The sequence below is a fragment of the Chelonia mydas genome, chromosome 1 (assembly GCF_015237465.2).
Source record: "Chelonia mydas isolate rCheMyd1 chromosome 1, rCheMyd1.pri.v2, whole genome shotgun sequence".
NCBI classification, from domain to species: Eukaryota; Metazoa; Chordata; order Testudines; family Cheloniidae; genus Chelonia; species Chelonia mydas.
Genome location: NC_057849.1, coordinates 115,831,171 through 115,856,347, shown reverse-complemented (window position 1 = coordinate 115,856,347; position 25,177 = coordinate 115,831,171). Strand labels below are relative to the sequence as shown.

General features: G+C 41.2%; 1 protein-coding gene across 6 annotated transcripts in view; it reads right to left on the bottom strand.

Moving 5' to 3' along the window:
- Window positions 1-415: 415 nt before the first annotated feature.
- Window positions 416-25,177, bottom strand: part of TBC1D8 (TBC1 domain family member 8) — a 76,654-nt gene continuing 51,892 nt past the window's right edge. For all 6 annotated transcript variants that reach the window (XM_043536872.1, XM_043536879.1, XM_037898171.2 and 3 more), the window contains exons 6-20: window positions 22,467-22,674; window positions 20,628-20,822; window positions 18,157-18,339; window positions 16,719-16,869; window positions 15,530-15,744; window positions 14,443-14,560; window positions 7,029-7,314; window positions 6,348-6,477; window positions 5,982-6,080; window positions 5,582-5,650; window positions 4,390-4,630; window positions 3,166-3,231; window positions 2,387-2,476; window positions 2,116-2,216; window positions 416-1,324 (exon numbers count right to left, since the gene is read on the bottom strand). In XM_043536872.1, the coding sequence (XP_043392807.1) occupies window positions 884-1,324; window positions 2,116-2,216; window positions 2,387-2,476; window positions 3,166-3,231; window positions 4,390-4,630; window positions 5,582-5,650; window positions 5,982-6,080; window positions 6,348-6,477; window positions 7,029-7,314; window positions 14,443-14,560; window positions 15,530-15,744; window positions 16,719-16,869; window positions 18,157-18,339; window positions 20,628-20,822; window positions 22,467-22,674 (2,593 nt within the window). In that variant the 3' untranslated portion in view covers window positions 416-883. The remainder of the gene's footprint in view (window positions 1,325-2,115; window positions 2,217-2,386; window positions 2,477-3,165; window positions 3,232-4,389; window positions 4,631-5,581; window positions 5,651-5,981; window positions 6,081-6,347; window positions 6,478-7,028; window positions 7,315-14,442; window positions 14,561-15,529; window positions 15,745-16,718; window positions 16,870-18,156; window positions 18,340-20,627; window positions 20,823-22,466; window positions 22,675-25,177) is intronic.

Below are 25,177 nucleotides of genomic sequence, written 5' to 3'. Positions count from 1 at the left end.
AGACCATGGGGACAGCCAAGGAAGTTCAGAAAGATTTTTCCCCCCAACCTGTAGTTAAACTGCTGTAGGAAGTTGTTGAGACCTGTATCCTCTAAAACATCTCGTTCTCGCCCGTCAGAGGCAAGATACTAAATTACATAGACCTCACATTCAGTGCTCTGTTGCAATTTGTAAAAACAGTGTACATACAGTTACTGGTTGTAGTGGCTAAGGGTACTTTTTTTTTAATTAGGTCTCTTCTCTTCACTGATGCTTTTAGAAAAAAATGAAGAGTAACTTGTGCAGTATGGGCTACAAACCCCCCCACTTTGAAAAGTACTCTTTACAGAGGAGGGTTAGAGTGAGTGTCCTGCACATACCTCATGAGGTATTCCTGAGTTGAAGAGTTGATACAGTACCCCTACTTCAGGTAAAGTCCAGTACAAAAAGGTTTAATTGAAAAGTGCATGTTTTCACAGAACATCAGAAGCAGTCCATGTACACTTGCAAGACATACAAATCTGAATACAATCAAAAATATTAAAATAGTTTCAATTACCAGCATTGAAACCAGGCTTCAGGATTAGTGCAAAGAAAAAACAAACCCAAACCACCACATAAACTGCAGACAGTAGCTGAGGAGGGTTTTCCCCAATTAAAAAAACCAAGCTCTGTAACAAAACTCCTGGAGCCAGCTTCTGCTCTCCCATTATGTAATGGGTCTGCAGTGTCTTCACAGTGCAGACAGATGTTTCCTTTTACATTCAAAACAAGATCATCAGTGGCACAAACTACACACCCCTTTAGCTTTTAAAGCTCTCAAACTGAAGAGCAAACAAAACGCCTTTCTTTGCAACATGTCGCTTTGGTGTAACTTCAGTGCGGTCAGTTTCAGGAAAATTTGCTACTGTGTGTTTAGTTTCATGTGTTCAGCTAGTGACTGCTCGCTCATTCCATTTGGTTTGAGACAGTATTGATTTAGCTTTGCATTCTCCAGTTTTGGTTTCAGTTCTAAAGGCTTTTCAAAGAAATTTACTAGTGACTGTTCAGTCAAGAGTGATGCTAAAATTTGTTCGAAGGAGATAGTCCAGTTCCCTTCAGTCCCTGTAGGAGTAGTCTTCACAGTGTCAGTAAAAACAGCATCCTGGTCTGAGGCAGGGGCCTCAGCCTGTGTCTCCTCAGTAAATTCATCTGATCCACTTCCCAAGCTGCTGCTTCTTTGACCCACTTCTCCAATCTGAAGTAATAAAGTGGTCACAGTGGCAATGGCTTGATATAAAGAGTTTTCCTCTGGATCTTCATGAAACATGCTGTACAAGGTTTTGCAGAACTGGATGAATTCCCTCTAATAGGCAAGGGGAAATTATTGTAACAGGTCAAATTATTGATCGCACCATGTCACAGACACAGTACAATAGCTGTAAAAGTTTGGGCAGTAAGCATAAGGTGACGACAGGATTTTAGAGTACCATGCAGAAGCATCCTCATTTGTAAGCTCTTGCTACAAATTTAAGACACTTAGCGGTTTGATAAAATGCCAAAAAAAAAGTTACAAGGATGTACTCTGGCAGTTAGTAATACTTTCCTAATTTAAAGTGCCAAAGACTGGATTTCATACAAGCCACGTGTGTCTGTGTGAGTGAGAGTGCCTTTAGAGAGAGTGAGAGAGTATGTGTGTGGGAATCTGGGGAGGGAGATTAGGATTTCATGGGAATGAGGTAACATCTTCAGTCAACCCCGAAACTGACAGTGCAGTAAGCACAACACAAGCGATCTAGGATCTGCATTTAGCTGCTTGTTGGTTTCGGCCTGTAGAAAAGGTAGATATGGCTTGGACCTAGCTATTTGAGAAATTACCTCTTTCCCAGTACTACAGTAGTGTATTTGCAGCCAGTGGCGGTACATGGGCTCTCAATTTACAAGAGAGACCGTTGCTGGTGGGGTGGTCAAGGGCCCCTACCCTTTTGGATTAGCTTCACCTGGTCCAAAGTAGTTCAAATTTTGGATCTAGTACACGGAGTAATTTTAGATTTGTTTGTAGTACCTGCCATTAGAAGGAGCTGCAGAGTTGTGCTCAGACATTTTAAAAAGGTATTTTCCACCCTTATTTAAAATTACATCCTCGATATATAATACCTGGCTCATTTTTGGCATTGTTTTTTCAGTTTTCGTATCCTTCTCTTTGGCTAAATCTTTAAGCATCTGCTTCAGTTGCTTCTGGTAATCTACTGTATCACCTTGGGTGGGGAAAAAAAACACAAGCATTAGTTTTAATTCCATTGCAACAAATTCAAAAGCCAGAAACTGGAGAGGAGAAAAAACTTGACCCATAAAGAACTTAGACCTGGACAGCTCTATTATGTACATAATTATACGAACATGATTTTATAAATTTGACAGCACATACCATTTGTTTTTCCAAATACCAGTGGCCTCGAAGTAGACAATAAAGGATTCTTTAGCGGTGATTGACTGTCTCTCTCATTTTCTGTGAGAGCTACCCAAAAAAATGAAACAGACTGAGATAGTTAGTGATCCTTGACATTGTGCATTGATAATTAAGAGCTTTATCGCATTTTAATCCCCTGAGCTCAGGAAGAAAACTAGCATTTATGCTAAAGCTGATATTTGCACGTGATGGTTATTTAAACATTGCCTAGTTATGTCAGACTTTATGCTTGTGTTAAAACAAGCAGCTTATTGTAGTGGAGTAGCAGGAAATGTTGCCACAAGTAACACATTAAAAAAAGCTTCACACGCTGTATAAAATATCACTCAAACTCTAGTCACCTAATCACATGTTAGACGGAGACTGTATCTCTGCAAGGTCAAACCAGTAGTGTATGCAGCAAATCTTTTCAATAAAAATAGAGTACCAACCCCTTAGAACTACCTCCTGTATGGAAAAAGGCCCAGAATCGATTGCAAGACATCTCAGAGTATAGCAGCTGTAAGCCACCTTGTTTATAGGAATACATCCACACGTTTCAAAATTAAGCTACAAAGAGCTTTGACTGGAATTTTAAAAAATTGTAACTAACTAGCACCATTAGGTATGTAGAGTGCACATCCTCTCCGCTGAGCGAAGCCATGTCTATTCATTCAGCAACTTCTACTTCCCAAAGCGTCTACTTATGGGGACTAAGAGAGGAAGGAAGGATGATCTTTTCCTTTCAAATTTCTTACCAGGAGGGATGTGCAGCCTGTATAACAGGTTTATCTTTTCATTCATTTCTCCATTGTACATAACATCTACAAGAGGAAAATAAACAGTGCACCAGAACATTTACTTCCACAGTTTAAAATAATCAGTTCTTTAAGCACAACAGAATGTTCATATGTACATGCAGCCAGTGTATTAAAATGAAATATTTAAGCTGTGCCTGACCAGCAAGTAACCAGCTAGGTTGGTCTTGTGTATAGCCCTACTGTTACTAACCATGAAACACATCTAATTTAGAAATATTTGGGGGCCACCATTTACTTCTTAATACTTCCCATACACCTCCACTACCATCTTGTAGGATAAGCAGAGCAGTGAGGGCTCCCCTATTTTATTTAAATAACCAATGCAGACAAGGTACTAATGTTTAATTCACTCAAAACATACTGTGAAGGGTTTTTTAAACTAGTCACATCCGCTGACGTTAAGAGTGATACAGTGACGCAGCTCCGTATCAAAAATCAGTTCTAGACATTAAGTGAGGAGATCTATGTTTGAATACTGGATCTGGCATCTCGCTACAGGTAAGGCAGTTTCAACTTTGGCAAGATATGGAGGTGCACAGCCTCATGCCATTCAGACACTAACTGCATCTCAGGAATACCCTAGCAAAGGAATCTAGTTCACTCCAGGTTGGGTTATAATTTTGGCATTCCAAGCACAGCCTGTGTACACAGAAAGAGGGGGTAGGCAGGAGGTTGCTGTCTAAGAGAAAAATAAGGCCCCCAAAGCTAGACCTAGGTGGGCTGAGATTCTCTACTGTTCTGCCCTCTAGTTACATAAAGTCTAAATGGATTATGAATCACAAAAGATACAAGGCTCTCTCAACTGGGGAAAAAAACTAATGTGAGAAAAGGGGATTTCTTAATCTCCAAATAGAAAAGAATGTTTAGACAATTTTACACTTGGTATGACTTCAAACATCTTTTCCTAGCAAAAATTAAACTTCCGCTGATTGAGAACTGTGAAGCATTTTAATATGATTTTTCAATCAGGTCCTTAGGTTGCCTTAGAATTCTGATTACTTCAAAGTGAAATCAGTACAGAAGAGAGATTAGCTAAACTGTACTCAAGAAAAAGATGTCCTTCTCTTACTTTGGCACACTAACTGAAGCCAGACCACCCTGCATCCCATCCCGCCACCAGCCCAGCCCAAGTGCCAGTTGGATTGTCGCAAAGGTAGCTACCTAAACAGCTAGCAAATCCTTTGAATTCGATGAGATGGTCCATATTTTCATCCAGAAGTCGGAATGTTCTTTCAGCTAAAACTTGAGTGTGTTCCCCACACGTCCACGGTGAGACAAGTTTATAAAGGTTAGTGAACTGCTGAGAGTCTATTCTGTACTGCTCAGCATAAGGCCGATTTGGGTCATGTCGCAGAATTACAGGTCTCATCCCTTGCCAGTAGCAGCTCATTAGATGTTCTCTCTAAAAGGAATCAGAAGCCGAAGAAAAGAAAGCATTATTACATAAACTATTAAGAATAGTAGTTGATACAGACTTAAATATTTTTTTTAAAGGTATGCTGGAACGGTTAACCTCTTTTTGTAGGTGTGATGATACCAAGACAATTCCTAAGAAAAAAACACTGTTCAAGTCTCAAATCAGACAAGTTGTCTCATGATTTCCAACGGGTAATTAGTAGGTAATATTTTCAAAACTAGTAAGAGTTTTACAATATTTTCTCCCAATTACCTACTAGTTATTGCTGTAAGGTAAACAATACACAGACAAAGAGAGTCAGGTAAATATCACATCATTACTAAAAAAAAAAAAGAACGGTTTCAAAGAGAATAACCCAAAACCAGGAAATTAAATTAGGAACAAGACAATTAAGTTATTTATAAAATAAAATTGTCAAAGCTCAGGAAAAATTGTAAGTGAATGGAAAGGACTCCAGGTTAATTTTTTACTGAGGACCGGCCTCTAAAGAACATTAAGACGAAGAAAGTGAAGGGTTTTTTTGGTACTTAAGTTTTTTGCTGCTCAGCACAGAGAACAGAGGTTGCAGAGCTGTGCATTATTAAACCTGTGTGCAGAAAGAAGTTGCTAGAGTACAATAGAACCTGACTTCATGCAGTCCTTTTTTGTACTACAGGTTAGAAGTGTCATGAGGTCCCTGAGACTCAATCCGAGCCCCACTGTCTTAAATGGTCATTAAATTTGCTCTTTATAATCTAGCTGAACAGCCACCTGAAGGGAGAACAGCAGCAAGGTAAGCATCTTATCCAAATGATAGCACCACTGCTAATACAGTAACTCCCTCTTCCTGCAGTTCTTCACTGAAGCTCCAGTATAAGCCCAAATAATGATCTGCAAACTAAACCCATAACACTGGAGTTTTCTGTCTTCATCCCTCTACTTTCCAAACATACCCACCTTAAACAAGTCATATAGTTCCTCTAAATCTTCAGGAAGAATTGAAACATCTGGGATGACAACTCTGAGCTTAAAGGGAAAGAAGGGAAAAGCACATTGGTGAATACTAGCACTGCTATAAATGGCATGGTCAAGAAATGTGCCCTCCCACATTGTGCTCGACACAATGAAAAAGGACAGCCAAGAACGAACATTTATGGTTCCATATTTCTTCCAGTCCCCCCTTTAAATCTACCTTAGGGACATTATGAATACAAGTGCAAAAAAGCACGGAGGCTAAAAAACATCAGATAACAGATCACCCTTAACTCACGCTATGGTGCCTTTTTAAATTCAAAGCAGCTTAATTAGAGTAATAGTAGTTTAAAAAAACCCCTAAGTGCTAGAAAATTATACTCACCACATTTTGTTTGGTTGTATCCTCATGGCTTTGTAGAACACGAATCCGGTGTTTATAGCGCATATGCTCTATATGTTCCACAGAGTGGTCTCCGAATTTCTAGAATATAGGAATAGAGATTTTAACTTTTCTGAAAATGTAAAAAGTATAAAAAGTGTGTAGTATTATTAGTCCTAGAAAAATGAGAGCGTTTTAATATATTTAGTCTCTAGTTTATCGACCTAACTAGGTATTTATACCATGCCCATCATTGTCGTACCTGAGCCCCTTATCGAGGGGCTGAATTACCAGAGGGTTATGCTATGGAAACTCACACCTTTATTTCAGTATCACAGAAAATCCAGGAGATATCAAGTTTTATTTTACCTCATAGGAATCACGGATTAGGTCAGCTATTTCAGTCACTGGACAGGGCTCCTGATCATCACTGAAAAAAGCATGGTGATTGCCGATTGGAGGTAGAGGGCTTTCCTCATTTTTAACGTGATCTAAAAACCTAAAGGGAACAAAGCAATATAAACAGAGACTACTTCACTGTGTTTGCTGTGAGCAGAATAAGAAGTAAGCATGGTCTTCTGGCTCAAACTTAATGGAAATACACAGGTTTTTATGCTACTAAGCTTTTCAAAATGCCTTGAGTATTACTCACACTATAATTGTGATCTAGCCAATAACTAAAGGCAGACACACACCCCCCAAGGAAAAACGTTTTTGTCTCCACAAAGTCTGGGACAAGAAGCTCCTCACTTGAAGGAAGAAGCTAAGAGCAGCAGTAAACAGTACACATTGACGCAGTCCCCTGCTTCGCTCAGTATTGCCAGGAAATTTCATAGGACTTCTATTAGCCAAATTTCCTAAAACTTTTGTTGAGATCAGGCACTGATGGGACAGCAGCAACAAGCCGAACTTGAGTTAGACGCTGCTGCATATGCCTATCCTATATTCTTTTTTTACTATTGATACCGTAGCCACATTCCTTTGTATTAGTATTAAAGCAGAGCAATTTGAAAGTACTGTATAATTTGAAGTTCAGACAGAGGAGGATACCTGCTAAGAATCATCAAGGCATGCCCATCATCTTTGCTGTTACATAGTTCTGCTGCATTGGCTTCAAGAATAGCCAAGCCCAACTGGAAAATGGCTTTGATTCCATCGTAGAAGAAGCAGTCTACGACATTCACAGCACTTTCTAGGGGCATGATGCTGAGGAACAGGGTAAGGAACCATGAAAGGGAAATGGAAGCCAAGGTGGACAGATCTTTCATGTGTTCAGTCAGTTCTGGAAGTCGCTCCTTTATAAGCTCTTCGAATACTGATTGGTCTACCTGAGCACCTGTAAGTCACAATGAAACTACAGGGTTAGCTGAGGCGAAAGGATTTGTTTAGATCTACAGTTAACTGCAACTCAACAGCTGCCAAATCAACAGAATGAAATCTGAACCACCAAGATGTGTACGCACCTGAAACGAGTAACCATATTATCCTACAGTGATAAACCTCGTCCGTCCCCCCCCCATTGTGTCATGTCTATACTACTTATTGTAAGTTCTTTTGCATTTCCTGTGTCATTTTCTGTTAAGTGCACGGCACCCTTTCGGGTGCTATAAAATAATAGCAGCAGCAGCAGCTATTTCATACGGACAATTTCCTACCTAAGTGCTAGCAAGAACAGTTTGAAAAGTGGATTACTGTTCAACTTGGGATTTATGCAATAAAAGCGAAGCAAAAAAACCCTTCTTTCCGGTGTATATAGTTCAGCACTCAACACACAAACCAACTGCAAACAAATGAGCAGGGGAGCAGCTGCACTGGAGTGGAAAATAAAAAGCTGCTCTTCAAGGAAGTATTTATTTGGTAAAAAGTAGAGTGTTTATAAAAAAATAAAAAGGAGTACTTGTGGCACCTCAGAGACTAACCAATTTATTTGAGCATAAGCTTTCGTGAGCTACAGCTCACTGCATCCGATGAAGTGAGCTGTAGCTCACGAAAGCTTATGCTCAAATAAATTGGTTAGTCTCTAAGGAGCCACAAGTCCTCCTTTTCTTTTTGCGAATACAGACTAACACGGCTGTTACTCTGAAACCTATAAAAAAATAGTAATTTCTTAGCATTCCCAGATGTAAGTTTTCCTTGGTGCCTTAAAGACCATCTTTCTAAGTGGAGCACATTCAGGCCCTGATCCTGCAATCTTATCTACTAGCCCACACCCCTGTGCCCATGAATAGCTTCACTGGAGTCCATGTGACTTCACATGTGTAAAGAATCAATGGTAGCAAATCAGATATGCGAGATCAGGGGCTTGGATTAAAGATGTTCACTGTATACAAAAAGGAGTTCTCTTTGCCAGTCATTTTCTGTATTCCCTCTACAGTTATTTCACGCAATAACCATGTTTCTCCTCCCAGCCCAGATTCTCCTCTCCTTATCAGAAAGTTCTGCTTGCTATGAAATTCCTGGCTTAAAAATCAAGTTATACAAATCTCCATGATACATCACTCAAAACTTCTATTGCCCAAACGCAGAGCACATCCTGTATCACCTGTGACAGGAAGCCCAAAGCTTCAGCTTTCAAACCCAAATCCCAAAGCACTGGATACAGCAATTTTGTTTTTTAGCACTTTCTACATCAAGTCATAAGAAGGCACCCTAGTAGAGATGGGGAGTATGCAAATTATGCTACCACGGGAGATGGCCAGATCCAACCCTGATCCCAAGATGATTATAATAATTTGAATGCTAAGACCTCTTGAGAAACAAGACAGACACAATCCCCACCTCGCAGTGCATGCCATCTAATTCAGACATCATTCATCATGTGAGGACCACAAACAGACAAAAAGGGTAAGGGACAAGAGAGGAAGGGAACAGGTGACAATAAGATCACATGATTACTCAGCAAAACATGGGCTCCACTTGACAGTTCCATTAAGTTTGTGTGTGTTTAACCTAACTCTCTCAGGCAAGGAGGCAGAGTGGATTTTTAGGAAGGATCTCAATGAGGAGGCAGAGGTAGCTTGGCAAACAGGGGTAGAGAAGGCATTTTGTGCCTGAGACACAGCATGGAGGATAGATATCAGATTTGTGAAGTCAGAAGTTTCATATTATATATTCATGAAGTGCTGTACATTTTAGAAAAGGCCATGTTATTAGTAATGTTTAAATTGTGGCAGTGGCCCACCAGGTCTATCTAAGGTACTTTTATGGCCCCCATAACAGTAGTATCTGAGCACCTTTAATGTATTTACCCATACAACACCCCATGAGGGAGGGAAGTGCTAGTATCCCCATTTTACATATGGGAAACTGAGGCACAGAGAGGCAAAGTGACTTGCCAAAGATCATACAGGAAGGCTGTGGCAGGAACTGAACCCAGGTCCTCACTGTGCTAAAGCATGGTACAAAGAGAAGATGAAAGCCAAAGACAAGACATAACAAGTAGAGAAGACCAACAAGTCATGTTGGGAGATGAGGGAGAAAAGGTAACCAAAAAATGATAGGATACACCCAATTCTTAATCAACCAGGAGCAGTGTTCACAGCTTGCCACCTGCCTAGCCATTATTGGGGTTACACTTGTTTGTAAGCAACCCAGAAGAGGTGAGTTTGGAGGAAGTACTCGGAGGAGGAGGTGGCTGTGGCTCAGAGGCTTTTCCCACTTGAGAAGGGTGGCATGAAGAAAAGTGCTTGGAGCAGACTCAGGTGATCAAGGCTGCCATCAGTGGAGGAGGGAGAGGCCCACACAATAAAGGTAAAAGATCAGGTACATAAGGTAGGGCTAATTTCTGAAAGTAAGAGCAAGAAGTCTCTCTGGTGCTGTCAGGGAGGGAGAGCTAGAGGAGGGAGTTAAGGGCTGTGTGTGGCACAGTCAGTGCAATGATTTTAGCAGCTGGATTTTGAGTGGATGTGTTACTGTCACATGCCAAAGAGAGGGTGAGAGGTTTTGGGTGTCAAGGTCAGAGAGAAAGAGATTACAGAATTTATGTGGCAAAATGAGCAAAGCTTGGACAAGAATTTTGGCAGCGTGGGCAGAGTGGAAAGTCTAGATCTTGGAAACGCTGTACAGGAAGAAGCAATAACATTTAGACAAGGCCTGGATATGACAGTCAGAAGAGAGGGCCAAGTGAAAGATGAAGCCAAGATTACAAAATTGAGCAACAGGAAGAACAACACTGTTATCTGACCTATGGGGGTGGGGCGGAGGGAGATCAGGAATTCCCCTTTGGTCATGTTAAGGGTTAGGGCACATCTTCAATGCAGAGTGAACTCGGGCTATTGGCACCTAGGTCTGAGCAGCCAGGTTTTTCATAGATTCCAAGGCCAGAAGGGACCATTGTGATCATCTAGTCTGACCTCCTGCATAACACAGGCCATAGAACTTCCCCCCAAATAATTCCTAGAGCAGAGCTTTTAGGAAAAAACATCTAATCTTGATTTTAAAATTGTCAGTGATGGAGAATCCTTCATGACCCTTCGTAAATTGTTCCAATGGTTAATTACTTTCACTGTTAAAAATGTATGCCTTATTTCCAGTATGAATTTCTCTAGCTTCAACTTGCAGCCATTGGATCATATTATATCTTTCTCTGCTAGCCTGACAAGCCCAATTTGTTCCCCATGCAGATACTTATAGACTGTAATCAAGTCACCCCTTAACCTTCTCTTTGTTAAGCTAAATAGATGGAGCTCTGAGTTTATTGTTACAAGATATGTTTTCTAATCCTTTAATCATTCTTGTGACTCTTCACTGAACCATCTCCAATTTATCAACATCCTTCTTGAATTGTGGGCACCAGAACTGGATACAATATTGTGGCGGTCCCATCAGTGCCAAATACCAAGGTAAAATAACTTGTCTACTCCTGTTTGAGATTCCCCTCTTTATGCATCCCAGAATTGTGTTAGCTCTTTTGGTCACAGTGTCACATTAGGAGTTAATTACCCACCACAACCCCCAAATCTTTTTCAGAGTCACTACTTCCCAGGATAGAGTCCCCCATCCTGTAAGTATAGCCTACATTCTTTGTTCCAAGATGTATACATTTAGCTATATTAAAGTGCATATTGTTTGCTTGTGTCCAGTTTACCAAGTGATCCAGATTGCTCTGTATCAGCGAGCTGTCTCTTCACTACTTGCCACTACCCAATTTGTGTGTAATCTACAAACTTTATCAGTGATGATTTTATGTTTCCTTCCAGGTCGTTGATAAAGATGTTAAATAGAGTAGGGCCAAGAGCCAGTCCCTCTTGAACCTCACTGGAAACACACCCACTTAATGATGATTCCCTGTTTACAAATACATTTAGAGACCTATCAGTTTGCCAGTTTTTAATCCATTTTATGTGTGCTATGTTAATTTTATATCATTCTGGTTTTTAATCAAAATGTGCATTACCAAATCAAATGCCTTACAGAACCCTAAGTATATTACATCAACATTATTACTTTTATCAACCAATCTTATCAAAAAAGATATCAAGTTAGTTTGATGGGATCTATTTTCCATAAACCCATGTTGATTTGCATTTATCCTCCTTTAGTTCTTTATTAATCGAGTCCTGTATCAGCCACTCTATTATCTTGCCTAGGATTGATGTCAGGCTGACAGGCCTATAATTACCGGGTTCATCCTGTTTGCCATTTTTAAAAATTGGCATAACATTAGCTTTCTTCCAGCCTTCTGTAACTTCCCCAAAGCTCCAAGACTTTTTGAAAATCAACATTAATGGTCCACCAAGCTCCTCACCCTGCTCTTTTAAAAAACTCTTGGATGCAAGTTATCTGGACTTGCTGATTTAAAAATGTCTAACTAGTAAATTCTGTTTAACATCCTTCAGAGATGCTAGTGAAATGGAAAGGGTATTATCACCATATGATGAGACCAGATCATCTGTTTTCCCCCAAATACAGAACAAAAATATTTATTGAACATTTCTGTGTTTTCTGCATTATTACTGATAATTCTACCATTTCCCTCTAGTAATGGACTAATAGCATTTTCAGAATTCTTTTTATTCCTAATATATTTTAGAAAACGCCTAACTCAGGTGTGACCAGCCACACTGCAAACCCATACCCCCCAAGAGTGTCCACTCAGCTGCACCCACACTGGTTCTGCTCTCACTAGGGTGAGACACTACGACTTCTAAGAACATGTCACAGGGTTCTTAGTGCTGCAGTAAATGAGCTACAATTCTTTCCCAGTGAATTGTGGGAGAACTTGACTGTCCTTCTGGGCACACAGGAAGAACTGTGGGAAGGCACTGGAGGATTATCATCACTCAAGTGGTTTAGCCTATGTCCACAGTGCAAAGTGGGCAGGAAATCAGCCTGAGTGTAAGCAGCACTTGAGTTTTAGCCTAGAGCCCAGGATGGCCCAGCTAGCTTGGATGTAAAGCACCACTATGCTTAGGTAACAGAGTTTTGCATGGACAGGAATCAAATTAGGGAAATTATCTGAGTAAAAAGCCCAAGTTAACTCTGCAGTGAGGACAAGCCCTTAGTTCAGGGGTGGGCAAACTTTATGGCCCGAGGGCCACATCAGGGTGTGAAACTGTATGGCGGGCCGGGTAGGGAAGGCTGTGCCCCCCAGTCTATCCGACCCCTCCCACTTCCCGTCCTGACTGCCCCGCTCAGAACCCCCCGACCCATCCAACCCCCCCCGCTCCTTGTCCCCTGACAGCCCCCTTCTGTGACCCCTGCCCCCAACCACCCCCCCACGGGACCCGACCCCCTATATAACCCTCCCTGCTCCCTGTCCCCTGACTGCCCCGACCCCTATCCACACCCCTCCCCCCGACAGGCCCTCCGTTACCCCACCCCCTATCCAATCCTTCCTGTTTCCCCCCCCCCCCCCCCGAATCTCTGTCTTATCCAACCACACCCTGTCCCCTGACTGCCCCCCCGGGACCCTCTGTCCCATATCCAACCCCCCTGGCCCCAGCCTCCTTACCATGCCGCTCAGAGCAGCATGTCTGGAGCCGTGCCACCCGGCTGGAGCCAGATGCTCTGCCCTGCAGGAGTGCGCAGCCCCTCTGCCCGCACGGCGGCATCACTGCGGGGGCGGGGGGACAGCGTGGGAGGGGCTGGGGACTAGCCTCCCCAGCCAGGAGCTCAGGGGCCAGGCAGGATGGTCCCATGTGCCGGATGTGGCCCGCGGGCCATAGTTTGCCCACCTCTGCCTTAGTTGACGGCTGGAGGGCCACAAGGAGCTATCAGAAAGACAGGCTGAGATTTTAGTTTGGATGGAAGGAGGCAAATCTAGAGTTGAGGGGCAGACCTGCAGGTCATCAGCATCAAAATGGTAACGAAAGCCATGTTCGCAGTTGAGGAGCAGGTTCTGACTGATGGGACACAACGGTGCCTAATCACCAGCTGAGAATGAAACACATTGCCACTGTGTAGGTGGTATCAACTACCACACCATTAACCTTTCTGCTAGCTGACCCTAGAGCAATACTCCTCTCACTTAAACTAAATGCCTGCACTTATCCCTATTCAGTGACCAGGGGATACAAGCACTAAGGCTAGCAGTAAAGACAGAAAAATGAATAAAACTCAACATAAAGCAAATAGCTTCAATTTAAAAAACAGTTTGGGAAGGACAAGCAAGTGCAAACAATGGATTTTTTTTTTTTTTTTTTTTTTTAACAGTACATGCCTAAGATTAGTGTATAAAACAGGTCATTGAATCGGCAGCCAAGCACTGTGCATGTAGTTACACCCTTTTCACACAAGCAACTTAAATGCACATTTCTGAAAGTTTGACCTACTGTGTCTTAAAGGTACCTACACTGCAGAACAAGCAGACACACCTGGCATGGCACACTGTAAAGCACAAGATGCAGAAAGGGTGGAAGTTACCATTTCCCAACTTTGCTTCTCCCACAGCTGTATACTCTGAAACCCGAGAATCACGGGGCTGAGATCAGCTCTTTCTCCAGGGTAATTTTAGACACAATCCTATATTCCTCCAGCACCCTGCTATCACAGGCATGTCAGATAAGAAATAATTACCACAACATATCTTTATATATGCCATCCATACAGCTGGGGGAAACATCCCAACAACACTCAATACTTTACAGTAACACAGATTAGCAAGTAGCTAGCCTGTTTTTAATTAAACGTGTGCAAGGTTTAACACTTGCGGTATAAATGGACCATCTCCCTGATCAGCAAAAGAAAATGACTGCAAAGCCGAGATGTACTTCCATAATTTTTTTTTTTTTTTTTTACTAATTTTGAAATATTTCAGACAGACTCAGTGAAACCTGTAATGAGCAAACAGCAATTACACAAATATGAATGGTGCTCTCACATACCAATTCACACACAGTATTCTGCACAGCTGTAAACAAAATCTGAACTGCAAGTTCTTTTTTGTCCTGGTGCCTTGCAGTATTTCACTCCCTCATTCTCAGCGTAATATTTCAATGAAAGAGTGGGAGAGAGACAAGCTTACCTATCACTCGGTGATTAAAGTAATCTGGCAGCATCCTCTCACACACAGCAACCAGCAGCCAAAAAGCTTCCTCCTCTTTGGCATACAACAACAACACAGAGGTCAAAATATTCATAGACTGTTATGAAGTCAAAGAAGAAAATGGGATGTATTAGCTGCAGAACCACCCCTTTCTCCAACAACAGGGCTGCTTTAAAAAACAACAATAAAACTTTTCAGATAAAACATTAATTAATTGGCAGGAGAAATGCCTTTCACCCCCAGGGCTCCCACAGTCTGACAGCTTACCACAAAACACTGCTCTCTCTACTGTGGAGATATTAATTTTGAGGGAGAGAAGGGGAGAGACTAATTATATTATTGCAATCCAGCTAAGAATTTAAGCCATAGGGGGATTTGAAAGTTTATACATGCCACTCTTCATATGGGGCAACATGAACCAACTATGCAAAACACAGCATTATATTTGTCAAGACGCAAAATGGGCATCCAACTGTGTCATAACATGGGGTTTTTTGCCTCTGTAGAGGTGTCTGCATGGAAGATAAGGGAGCTGGCTCATGGGTCTAGAACTACACTACTCCCCTGGTCAGAACTCAGGAGGGGAGGCGGAGACATTATTAGAGCCAATAGGTTGCAATTACACTGCACTGGTGCTATGTACTTGCCACCAGTCTGGGAAGAGGAGGATTTCAGCTCACCAAATCCCTGCACAAGGTCTCCTATGTGAAGCTCATCTTCGTAGGATGGTTTACTTTGCTCACTGGCTGAGCACTGCATGAGATAACTTGCACTCAGCACTAACAAGAGTAGTGGGAACTTATTTTTGACTCTCAATGAAAATTCTGAACATACACAGGGAACAAGTCTGAGTCAGAAAGGGCCATTTTTACATACTCGTTTTTCAGAGTAAAACTACACAACATTTAAATTATTCTTTCATTATGTATGCAATAAATCAAAGCATGTTATTTATAACAAAGCCATTGCAAAACACACAGAGGAGATAACAAAACTGAATAAGCAGAGAATTCCTCTAGAGAGAGAGAGCATTAACATACTTTTCCACATGCTAATAAGTTTTCACCTGGCAGTATCCTATTTTGGGGTTCCTATGTGCATAAGCTGTCAGAACTCTCCTCAAGGCTGCTATCCCAGTTTCATTCTGGAAGGCTGGGTGCTCAGGCAATGAGCGATGCAGGTCACGTTCAATCTCCTCTGTTGCTATGCAACACTTGCCCATTGACACCTCCACTAAATTTCCGTAGTAACCAGGATGGGAGGCAAGATCAGTTACAGCATCTGAAGGCAGCAGTAAGAGGAAAACATGAGGAGGTTAAAAGAGGATTTCAGGTACAGTATAATATCATTAAGTGAATTGTTTATCAAAAGAACAAACGTGAAGAGGTTTTTTTCCCAAAGGTCTATGAAATTAGACATTACTTGCATTTAGTAAACCCCTGAACCTAAAAAGGAGATAAAATACTAGCACTGATTTTCCAAGGTGCAATGTTTGCATAGAAAATGAAACAGCTATTACTAAAGCATAAATCACACAGTAGAAGAAAAAACCGCTTGGTACTGACTTTGTACTGTGAAACATCCCCTGCTAAAAGCATTGCTAGGATAAATTTATTCAGTATTGAATGTAATGTCCAAAAAGAAAAAACTCCAAAAATAAAAGGATGTAATCCTAGCAAATGTGTCTGAAACTGGACCTGACAAATTGGAGATCACATTGTAGAGAACAATCCTGCTCAGACAGGGCAATGAACAAAATTACTCGGTAAGTCTTTTCCAGCTATAGATTCCTGCCAGTGCTTTAAGGGAAGCAGCAGCACTGCAGATCTAAAGATGTCATAACTTCAAAATAGTTAGATTTAGCTCAGATTAAATCAATACTTATATTATAGTCTAATTGTTGCCTTAAAAAGAACATTATTTCATAAAGACATGATGGCATTTTTATACTAATTACATTGACAAAATTGCCATTATTTCTGCGCACCACTAACCAGTTATGAGACACAAAATAAAAATATCTTACTGTTCTACCTAGGTATTTATACGGATACTATCCCGACAGTAGCTGAGCACCAATCCTTCCTGCCTTTCCACTAGAGAATGTGATGGGATTACGTGCCAAAATATCCAGCTTGGACACAGTTTTCCTTTGCTGAAGAACAATCTTATGGAGCTTTCTTGCCTAACTGCATCTGTAGTTACGTTCAGCCCTGGATCCTGGCTATATCCAAGATGTATTACAGAGTTCTCACCTGAAAAGAGGAGCCAGAGTTTGCCTCGTAAAGATTCTGGGATTCCCATTGCAACAAGTTTTCTAATCTTCTCTGTGCGAAACATACACACAGTTCTGCCATATTCTGCAAAATGGTCATTCCACAATCTCTCTTTTATTTGTTCCCTGGACTGGAGATCAGAGGATACGTTTTAAAACAAGCAGTGTGCTTTTAAGGCCTAATATTCAAAAAATGTTAAATACCCCCGATTTTCCTCTTTCATAAGGATTTCTTTTGGACCAGAAAATGTGGTAACAGACATGGGAGATCTACTTTAAGGGGCAAATTCTGCCCCATTCTGCCCTTGGGGAGGAACCTGTGCGGTCCCAGAGCCCAAGGGAAGAGCAACACTAGGCAAGACAATGAGAGCCCCACTGTGTGCCAGAGCCCAGCTCCATAGGGACTGCCTGCGAGTTAGTGTACCATGGGGATGCACTGGTCCTTTTTTTCCCCACTTCACAGCCTTTAGGCTGAAGCAGCTCCACTCTGCAGCTGGGGAGAGGAGGTGCTAGTGTTGTGCTTTGGCCACTACTTCATCCTTTCTCTCACTACGAAGCTGCCAGAGGTCACAATTACTTCTCAGAAGGAGCTTGCAGCAGCTCGACATTCATCGGGGGAGCCTGGGCAGCAGGGCCCCTTTCCCACACTCATGAAGTGGACAGAAGGCTTCCCAAAAAGCCTTCAAGAAATCTCCAGCCATGGTTCTCACAGACCCAAAAGATTAGTTCTTGTGACTGTGAATAACCATGATTACCCTAAAGATCACAAGTAAAAGGGCAAACAACTTATTTTAAATGATAGTAGCACTGACAATAACTGTACCAGGCTCCCCAAATCAATTGGGAGTCTGAGGGAGGAGAGACAACTGTGGACTCCACAGGCCCATAAAGCTAGTTTTGTTTTGCTTTTTAAAGGGAGAGCTACACTGCTACCAGGAATACTATGAGTCCTTTGCTTGATCCACTAGCTCATTACAACTCTGGTAAGACAGCACTGCTGAGAGGCAGTAGTAATAAGAAAGCCTGATAAAGTACAAGTGCTGCAACTATGCAGACGGATCCAACACCTCCTCTCTATCAAAACACCATTTTCAAAAATTCACACATTTGTGGTTGTGACATCATGTGAAAAGAAGAGTGTAAAGAGACACCAGTTTTTACGTATTGGGGGAGGGGTGGTAAATAAATATTTTGGGGGTGGGATGAGAAAAGAGCCAGGCAGGCAAAGTTGTACAAACGAACAAACAAAGAAGCTTACTATAGTTTAAACTCAAAACACACACAACCACACTTACACTTTCCTGGCTATATATAGTTCACTTTATTAAAAGAGAGGGTTTGGCCAAACGAGTTACCATAGTTATTTTTAAGACTTATTTTTAAAAGCTACTTTACAACTGCACCCTAGCTGTACATACCATCCTAAAGTCATTCCCTTCAGCTCCGGACTGGTGAAACACTGATCTTAGTGCCTCTGCATTTAACAAGTGACTGCTCTCCTTTTCACCTTCACTCTTGTCTTCGCTTTGGGAAGCCACCATTCCCAAATCCCGGGACTCACAGTCACTGAACACACATGTTGAATGAAACACGAGAGAGTTCTTGCAACATAGAATTGAAGAAAAATAATTTTTGGAAAGAGTTTAAAAAACTGTACTGTATGTATAATGTTTGAGATAACAAGAGCCAACACAAACTAGTGAAGCAGGTAACTTTGTTATAGTCTTAACTTTTGCCCAAATTTGAAAATTTTTACCTAAAATTAAGTACCAAAATCCACAGTTAGGCACCTAATTAATAATGGACTAATTAGTAGTTTTGCTGAGCACTTGCAGTCACTACGTAAAGTCAATGGGAGCTGTAGGTGATCAGCACCACTAGATCAGGACTCCATTGCTACCTTCCCCCATATTTTTTAGAAGGAACAGGAAGTGTTTTTCTATTCTTTTTTAGAGACAAGTTAGCTAGTGGCCTTTACAACTGTGCTACTCCATAGTCTGGATTTAGTGGGGACAATCCCAGGTTTTTATAAACTGTCCCAACACCCTAGTGTGGTAGCCAGAGCTCCAGGACAGACACGCACAGATCATCCCGTGTCTCCCGGGGTTGAGTTCCAAGTGGGATTATCGTGCAGGTAGTGGAAAGTTAGCTATGGTGAGGCCTTAGGAGGTAACCAGGCAGCAGCCCAGGATTCAACCTGTGGCAGGTCAGTTTTCACATCAAATAATTAGTGAATTTTTGGAGTACCAGAAACAGTTACTGAATTGATTGAGGGGAGTGGGGCAGGACAGCTGATTTTTGAAACAGAGTGAGCATTAGTTTAAGGAAAAGACTGATTTTTCATACTGGGGAGGAACAACACAGGAAAGTGAACAAGGAGAAGTCTGAAGGCCCCCTGATGTGAGGGGAGGAAAGTTCTCCACAGCCTTATTCCTCAGTGGGGAGACACCATGTGGGAGAGGCCTCCTAGAGACATGAAGGGAAGGGTAGAAATGCTACTTCCTGAAAAATACTGAGTTCCTGGCAGCTTAGCTGAATCCCAAGTCTTTGAGGCCATGAGAACTGACACTCAGACTGAAACTGCCTGTAATCCTCTAGGATATGAAAGTGCCATGCTCTGCCCTGCACTCCCACTTGGGATTCCTAGAGTCCCAACTTTCTTCCCCAAGACTGTCCCAGGAAAACCTTTTGAAATACAAGCAGTAATGTTCTCACTTCAGCAAGTACTTGTTATCTGTCACTCAGTGTTTCTTAGCTTCCTGGTTAAATATTGAGCATTTTTGGTCCTGCACAAAGAATAAAATACCCTGATGGTTTATACAATACAGTAGAAAAGAATTTACTATAGATTAATTCAAAAGATACTGTACCAAACACACAGTTAATTAGCCTACAGTTTATAAACACCATAGGAAAAAACCTCATTACATTAATCCGTAAGAAGTTACTTGTAAATTGTAAATCATAGAAACATAGGACTGGCAGGGATCTCGACAGATCATCTAGTCCAGTCCCCTGCCCCAAGGCAGAACTACATTTCTAGACCATCCCTGACAGGTGTTTGTCTAATCTGTTCTTAAAAACCTCCAATGACGGAGATTCCACAACCTCCCTTGGTAATTTGTTCAAGTGCTTAACCACCCTGATAGTTAGGAAGTTTTCCCAAACTAACCTAAATCTGCGTTGCTGCATTTTAAGCCTATTACTTCTTGTCCCATCCCCAGGGAAAACAATTTATCACCCTCCTTTTCTTAACAATCTTTTACTTATCATGTCCCCCCGTAGGAGACTTATCATGTCCCCCCTCATTCTCTTAAACAAACCTAGTTTTTTCAATCTTTCCTCATAGATCATGTTTTCTAGACCTTTAATCATTTTTGTTGCTCTCATCTGGACTTTTTCCAATTTGTCCACACCTTGCCCAAAGTGTGGTGCCCAGAACTGGACATAATAGTCCAGCTGAGGCCTTATCAGCACTGTGTAGAGAGGAAGAATTTCATCTTGTGTCTTGCTTTCAACACTCCTGCTAACACATCCCAGAATGTTAGCTTTTCTTGCAACAGTATTACATTGTTGACTCATATTTAGTTGGTGATCCACTATAACCCCAGATCCTTGTCTGCAGTACTCCTTCCATTTCACATTTTGTTTTTGTGCAATTGATTATTCCTTCCTAAGTGCAGTACTTTGCATTTGTCCTTATTAAATTTCATCCTATTTATTTCAAAACATTTCTATAATTTGTCACCATCATTTTGAATTCTAATCCTGTCCTTAATCACAGGCTTCCGACCAATTTTCTGCCCTAGTTATGATTTTAGGAGATGCTGGACAAAAGGCTAAGTATCATCATCATTATGCAATTTGAAACAGATCAAATGTTTAGTACCGTTTCTTTTTTTTCCAAGCAGTTATAGTGCACTGGGTTGCTGGTGTTGACTTGTTTTAGTCTCAGAAGCAGGTTCTCCACCATGCTATCCCTGTCCTTCAACTCAATGAACTGAAAGGCCATCTTGCTCCTTATACTAATAATGATGGGATTGGGAAGGAGACTAGTGTCCTCCATCTTCTCAATACTAATCACCTATTCCAAAAACATGACAGAAAATGTATTAGTCACCATTCAAAAACACTCCCTGATATACTGTACATGCACTGAAATGTACATAAAGGGATATATTTCTTTGCACACTGATATTATGACTATTCAGATTGTCTAAATGGTCAGATACATCCTAAAGATCAAGACCGATTAAATTTTCTTTACTTTAGACAGATGACCTTACCCCCTTAAGTCTAAAGATTTTCAAAAGTAACTTGTGATTTTGAACGCTCAACTGAAGACACCTTAAAGAAGCCTGATTTTCAAAAATCTGAGCACCCGCCTTCGGACGTTCATGCCAGATTAAGGTATCCCAAACTGGGCACTCAGAATCATTATGCTACTTTTTAAAATCTTGGCAAACAGCTATGGTTTTGCTGACATGTAAACAACAATTGGAATGGGATCAACATAACCAAATTCTTGAGGAAATACAGAGTTTCTGACCAATAGCATTGAATTAAGTTTTTAACCCTGTGAGCCTAACAGTTTTTGATAGATATGAAATTAAAAAGCCTTTGTCTCCAATTATGTACATTACACCACTTGTTTTCCACAAGTTTTCAGATGCTGTGTCTCTACAAGTCACTACTAGGGTCAGGATACCATTTAGAAGTTGCTGTTATTGGTTCAGGATGAAAGTAGAGCTTCATCATTAAGAGATCACAACTGCAGGCACAGGGATTGAAAAAAAAATATTTAAAAATCAAACAGCATCCCACTCCAGTGCATTTAAAATAGCTGATTGGCAGTTATTACTTGCCATCCATGAGCCAGACAAAGGCTAAATGAAATATACTGAAATGTTCATAATACTTGAAGGCCAGACTTCTTGCAGTGAGGGGAAAATGCCACTTAATTCTGCTGAAAGCAGAAACCAAATTCTATTGATTCTACACCAGAATGCCAAGAAGTAAATTTTGTCTCCAAAAATCTGCATTAGATAAAAACGTACAAGTCTTTTTTAAAAGACTGGACTATCGTGTCTGTGTTGGAGACCTGTCTGTTGGCACTGCCTCCAGAGCCCCCTGCTTCCCTCAGCTCCACAGGACAATCCACTGCCAATCAGTAGTCCCTTGTGTGTGGAATCCCCACAGGCTTGGTTGGGGGAAGACTGCATGGAATGGAGGGAAAGATGCCATTATATCTTATCTGCATGTGTGTTCAGCACCCAATGGGGCCCCAATCCTTGAAACGTTTGGGTGCTATCACAGTTAATAAAATAAATAAAACTGGCACTCCCTCTTTCCATACCTCTACCTTGGGACTTTCCCAGTTCACATCCCCCCTGCCTACTGAGGGGGGATTGGGAGAATTTGGGCCACTGTTACTGCCAATAGCAATTATTCCTTGGATAGATCAATATCTTGTTTTGCAAGGTACCTTTCTGTTACATCACACTGTATTAACTGGCAATACTACTTTGAGAAATGTGTTGCCTCACCCAACTGCCATATAGAAATTCATCTGCTAACGAAGATAGGAACAAAACATATTGCAACTCTCTTCCACACATCTCCTTCCCATGGAAAACAACTGTTTTTCAGCTAAGTTAGTTGACAGCAGTGGTTTGGATCAGAAAAAAACAGGCACAGTGTAAAATTAAAATCAATCAGCAGACCCTACCTCTCTAAGGGGGATGAGAACATTGCAACACCCACTTTCTTTGCTGGCAAAACAGATATAGCTGTCTGAAGTATACATCCTTCCTGCAGTGTGACAGCGATTAAATGGAGTCCACAGAGAACAGTCTGCAACTTCATGTAGCTTCTCCTTCCCCGGCAGTCTGAAAAAGGCCCGAAAGAACTCACTCTGTGCTCTGGCTTCGAGATCCCTTGTTAAAAAAAAGAGGGGGACAGAGGGAGAAATTAAAAAAATCTTGAAACCTAATATCTGAGCTTCCTTTCCAAAAGTTACATTACAAAAGAAATAACAATAATTAAGAATAAGTAATGTAGAGTAAAACTGTTACATACAGCAATCTTGCCAACCAGGTCTTTATGTGAACGTGGAAGGCTATAAAGGTGGCAACTTCTAAGTACAAAGACCGTAGCAATTGATCACTTTTGACAAGTAACTTAAAAACAATATTACTACCTGTTAAAAAAGGAACACACACAAATTAATTTTAGTTGTCCCTTAGTTTTCAGTGTGCCATAGGCTTTTGTACGAGAAATGTGAACTGGAGGTGCAGGGGAGGGGACAAGGCATAAAGGATATGACAGCTGGAACTTGCCATTCAGGGAAGTAGTTTTGATTTGGGGCACCCAGAAGGCAACCAAAGGCTATCAGTACATTCTCCCCCTTCACTCTCTTTTTAGTCAAGGACAAAGGGGATTAATTTATCATCATCATCAAGTGGGTGGAGGTCTTTAATTCCTCATTCACTATTTATCAGCATTATCTGCTCCACTGCCACCATTCCTGATTCTTGCTTCTACACACCCCAAAAGTGATGGAAAAGCACATTAACTTGATACTCCTGCTAAAACATTCAGCAGTGAAATTGTTAACCATGATGACATTTAAATCGTCATCATTAAACTTCCAAGCTGACAGCCACTGAGACGAATTCGAACAGTTCAAAATTCAGAGCAATTTTTGGGGCCATTTTGCAAACTCAGATAGGTATAATGGCATCAGATACATTCAGACTGAATTTGGAAGGTTTCCTTTCTCCCCCACCCCGAAACCATGAAGCCAAGAGACAATCTATATAAACAAACATTTAGCTTTTGAATGGTGATGTAAAAATTTTAAATGAGGAATTACACAGCCATTTATATTTTATAAATTACATTATAAACAAGGCACTGCTCATTACACCATGCTGTGGTAGTATCAGTGAACCACAGCCCTGATATTCTGAGGATTTCCAAGAAAACAGTCAAAATCCATACTTATTTGTTGGCATTAAATTTTTGACAATGAAGTCCTATTATTCTCTTTACTGTGAATGAGTTCCTCCAACAAAACTCACCTAGGGGGAAACAAGGCTTGTCTTTGTTCCACTGAAAGAATGCAGAGCATGGGTTGACCTATGGAGCTCCCCAGTGCTATGGTGAGCCAAGGAAAAGCAGGCTAAAAACCCCTCTCTTCGCATTACTTAGGAATAAAGGTTAAAGTATAGAAGCCTCTTTCTCTTTTAATAAATAACCTAATTTCCCTTTTTATTTAATGTTTAACTGTAGAAAAAACAAAGCCCGGTGAAGTGAGGAGACAGAGTGGAGAGCAACTTGGAAAAGGGGAAAGGAAACTCTAAAGCTAATAAACAACAGAAACAACAGAATGAACTTGACCAGAGTTTCTGACCCACTATCTTCAGGAATAATGTTATCCAAGGAAAACAGACAAAAAGGCTCCATCTGTTAAAAATAACAAAGAGAAGTATTCTTTACAAAGCAAGACAAAAGCTTTCTTGAGACTTAAATTTCCATAGCAAAAGAAACTCGGACAAGCACATACAAGTGCATGCAAGGATCTGCTATTTTGACTAAGCTGAATCAGGATATGCCTCTCTGTTAGCTCAGCACAAAAATATTTTCCACTTCTGCACAACACAGATGAGCATTAATGATAACATCCACCATCGTTCTATATAAGGTTGTTTTCTCCAGTTATTGTGCTGAAAAGGTAAGTTCCCTCCTGATGCTATCACTTCCCATGCTTTGCCAATTGTTGTATTAAAGTGTATTATAGCAAAGCGACAGCTCTGCTGTGCTTACAGCTGAGAGCTGCTTACTGTTTAAAAGACGACCATTCTAAGTACTCTACAATCCACATGATGATTCAGACTCTCTTGATATTTGCTGTGCCTCACGGAGGTGAGAGAGAGAGGGTTAGTGGTCCAAAGCTGGGGTCATTTGAGCAAAGGGTTCCAGAGATTACAGCCACCCTAATAATCCAACATTTTATAAAATGACCTGGTTCTAACTTATTTTCCACACACCTGGGGCTCAAACTATTATTCTAATACTCCAAACACTGATCTCACCCACCCAGGATTTATCCCACCTAATGCCTGGCATCCATTGCCTCTTTGGGCAGTTACACTGAAGGGTACAGTTTATAAATCCAGATTGGTATGTGCCAAACTGATGTGCCTAAAAGGGTGAAATGTGCATGTGCAGCAAGATTAGGGCTCTGTTGAAGCCAGAGGGTTTTCAGGAAGTCTTTTCACAATAACTGGGTGTCTCAGGGTGACCTGCTTGGGGTCACTGAACCTGAGCCGCACCTATGCGGTGTGAGTTCAAGTCCTACCGCCTAGTAGTTTTCAGAGAATGTGTCTTCTGCCCATTCCTTACTCTCTACCTGCATTCAGCAGTGTTTTCCCCCTA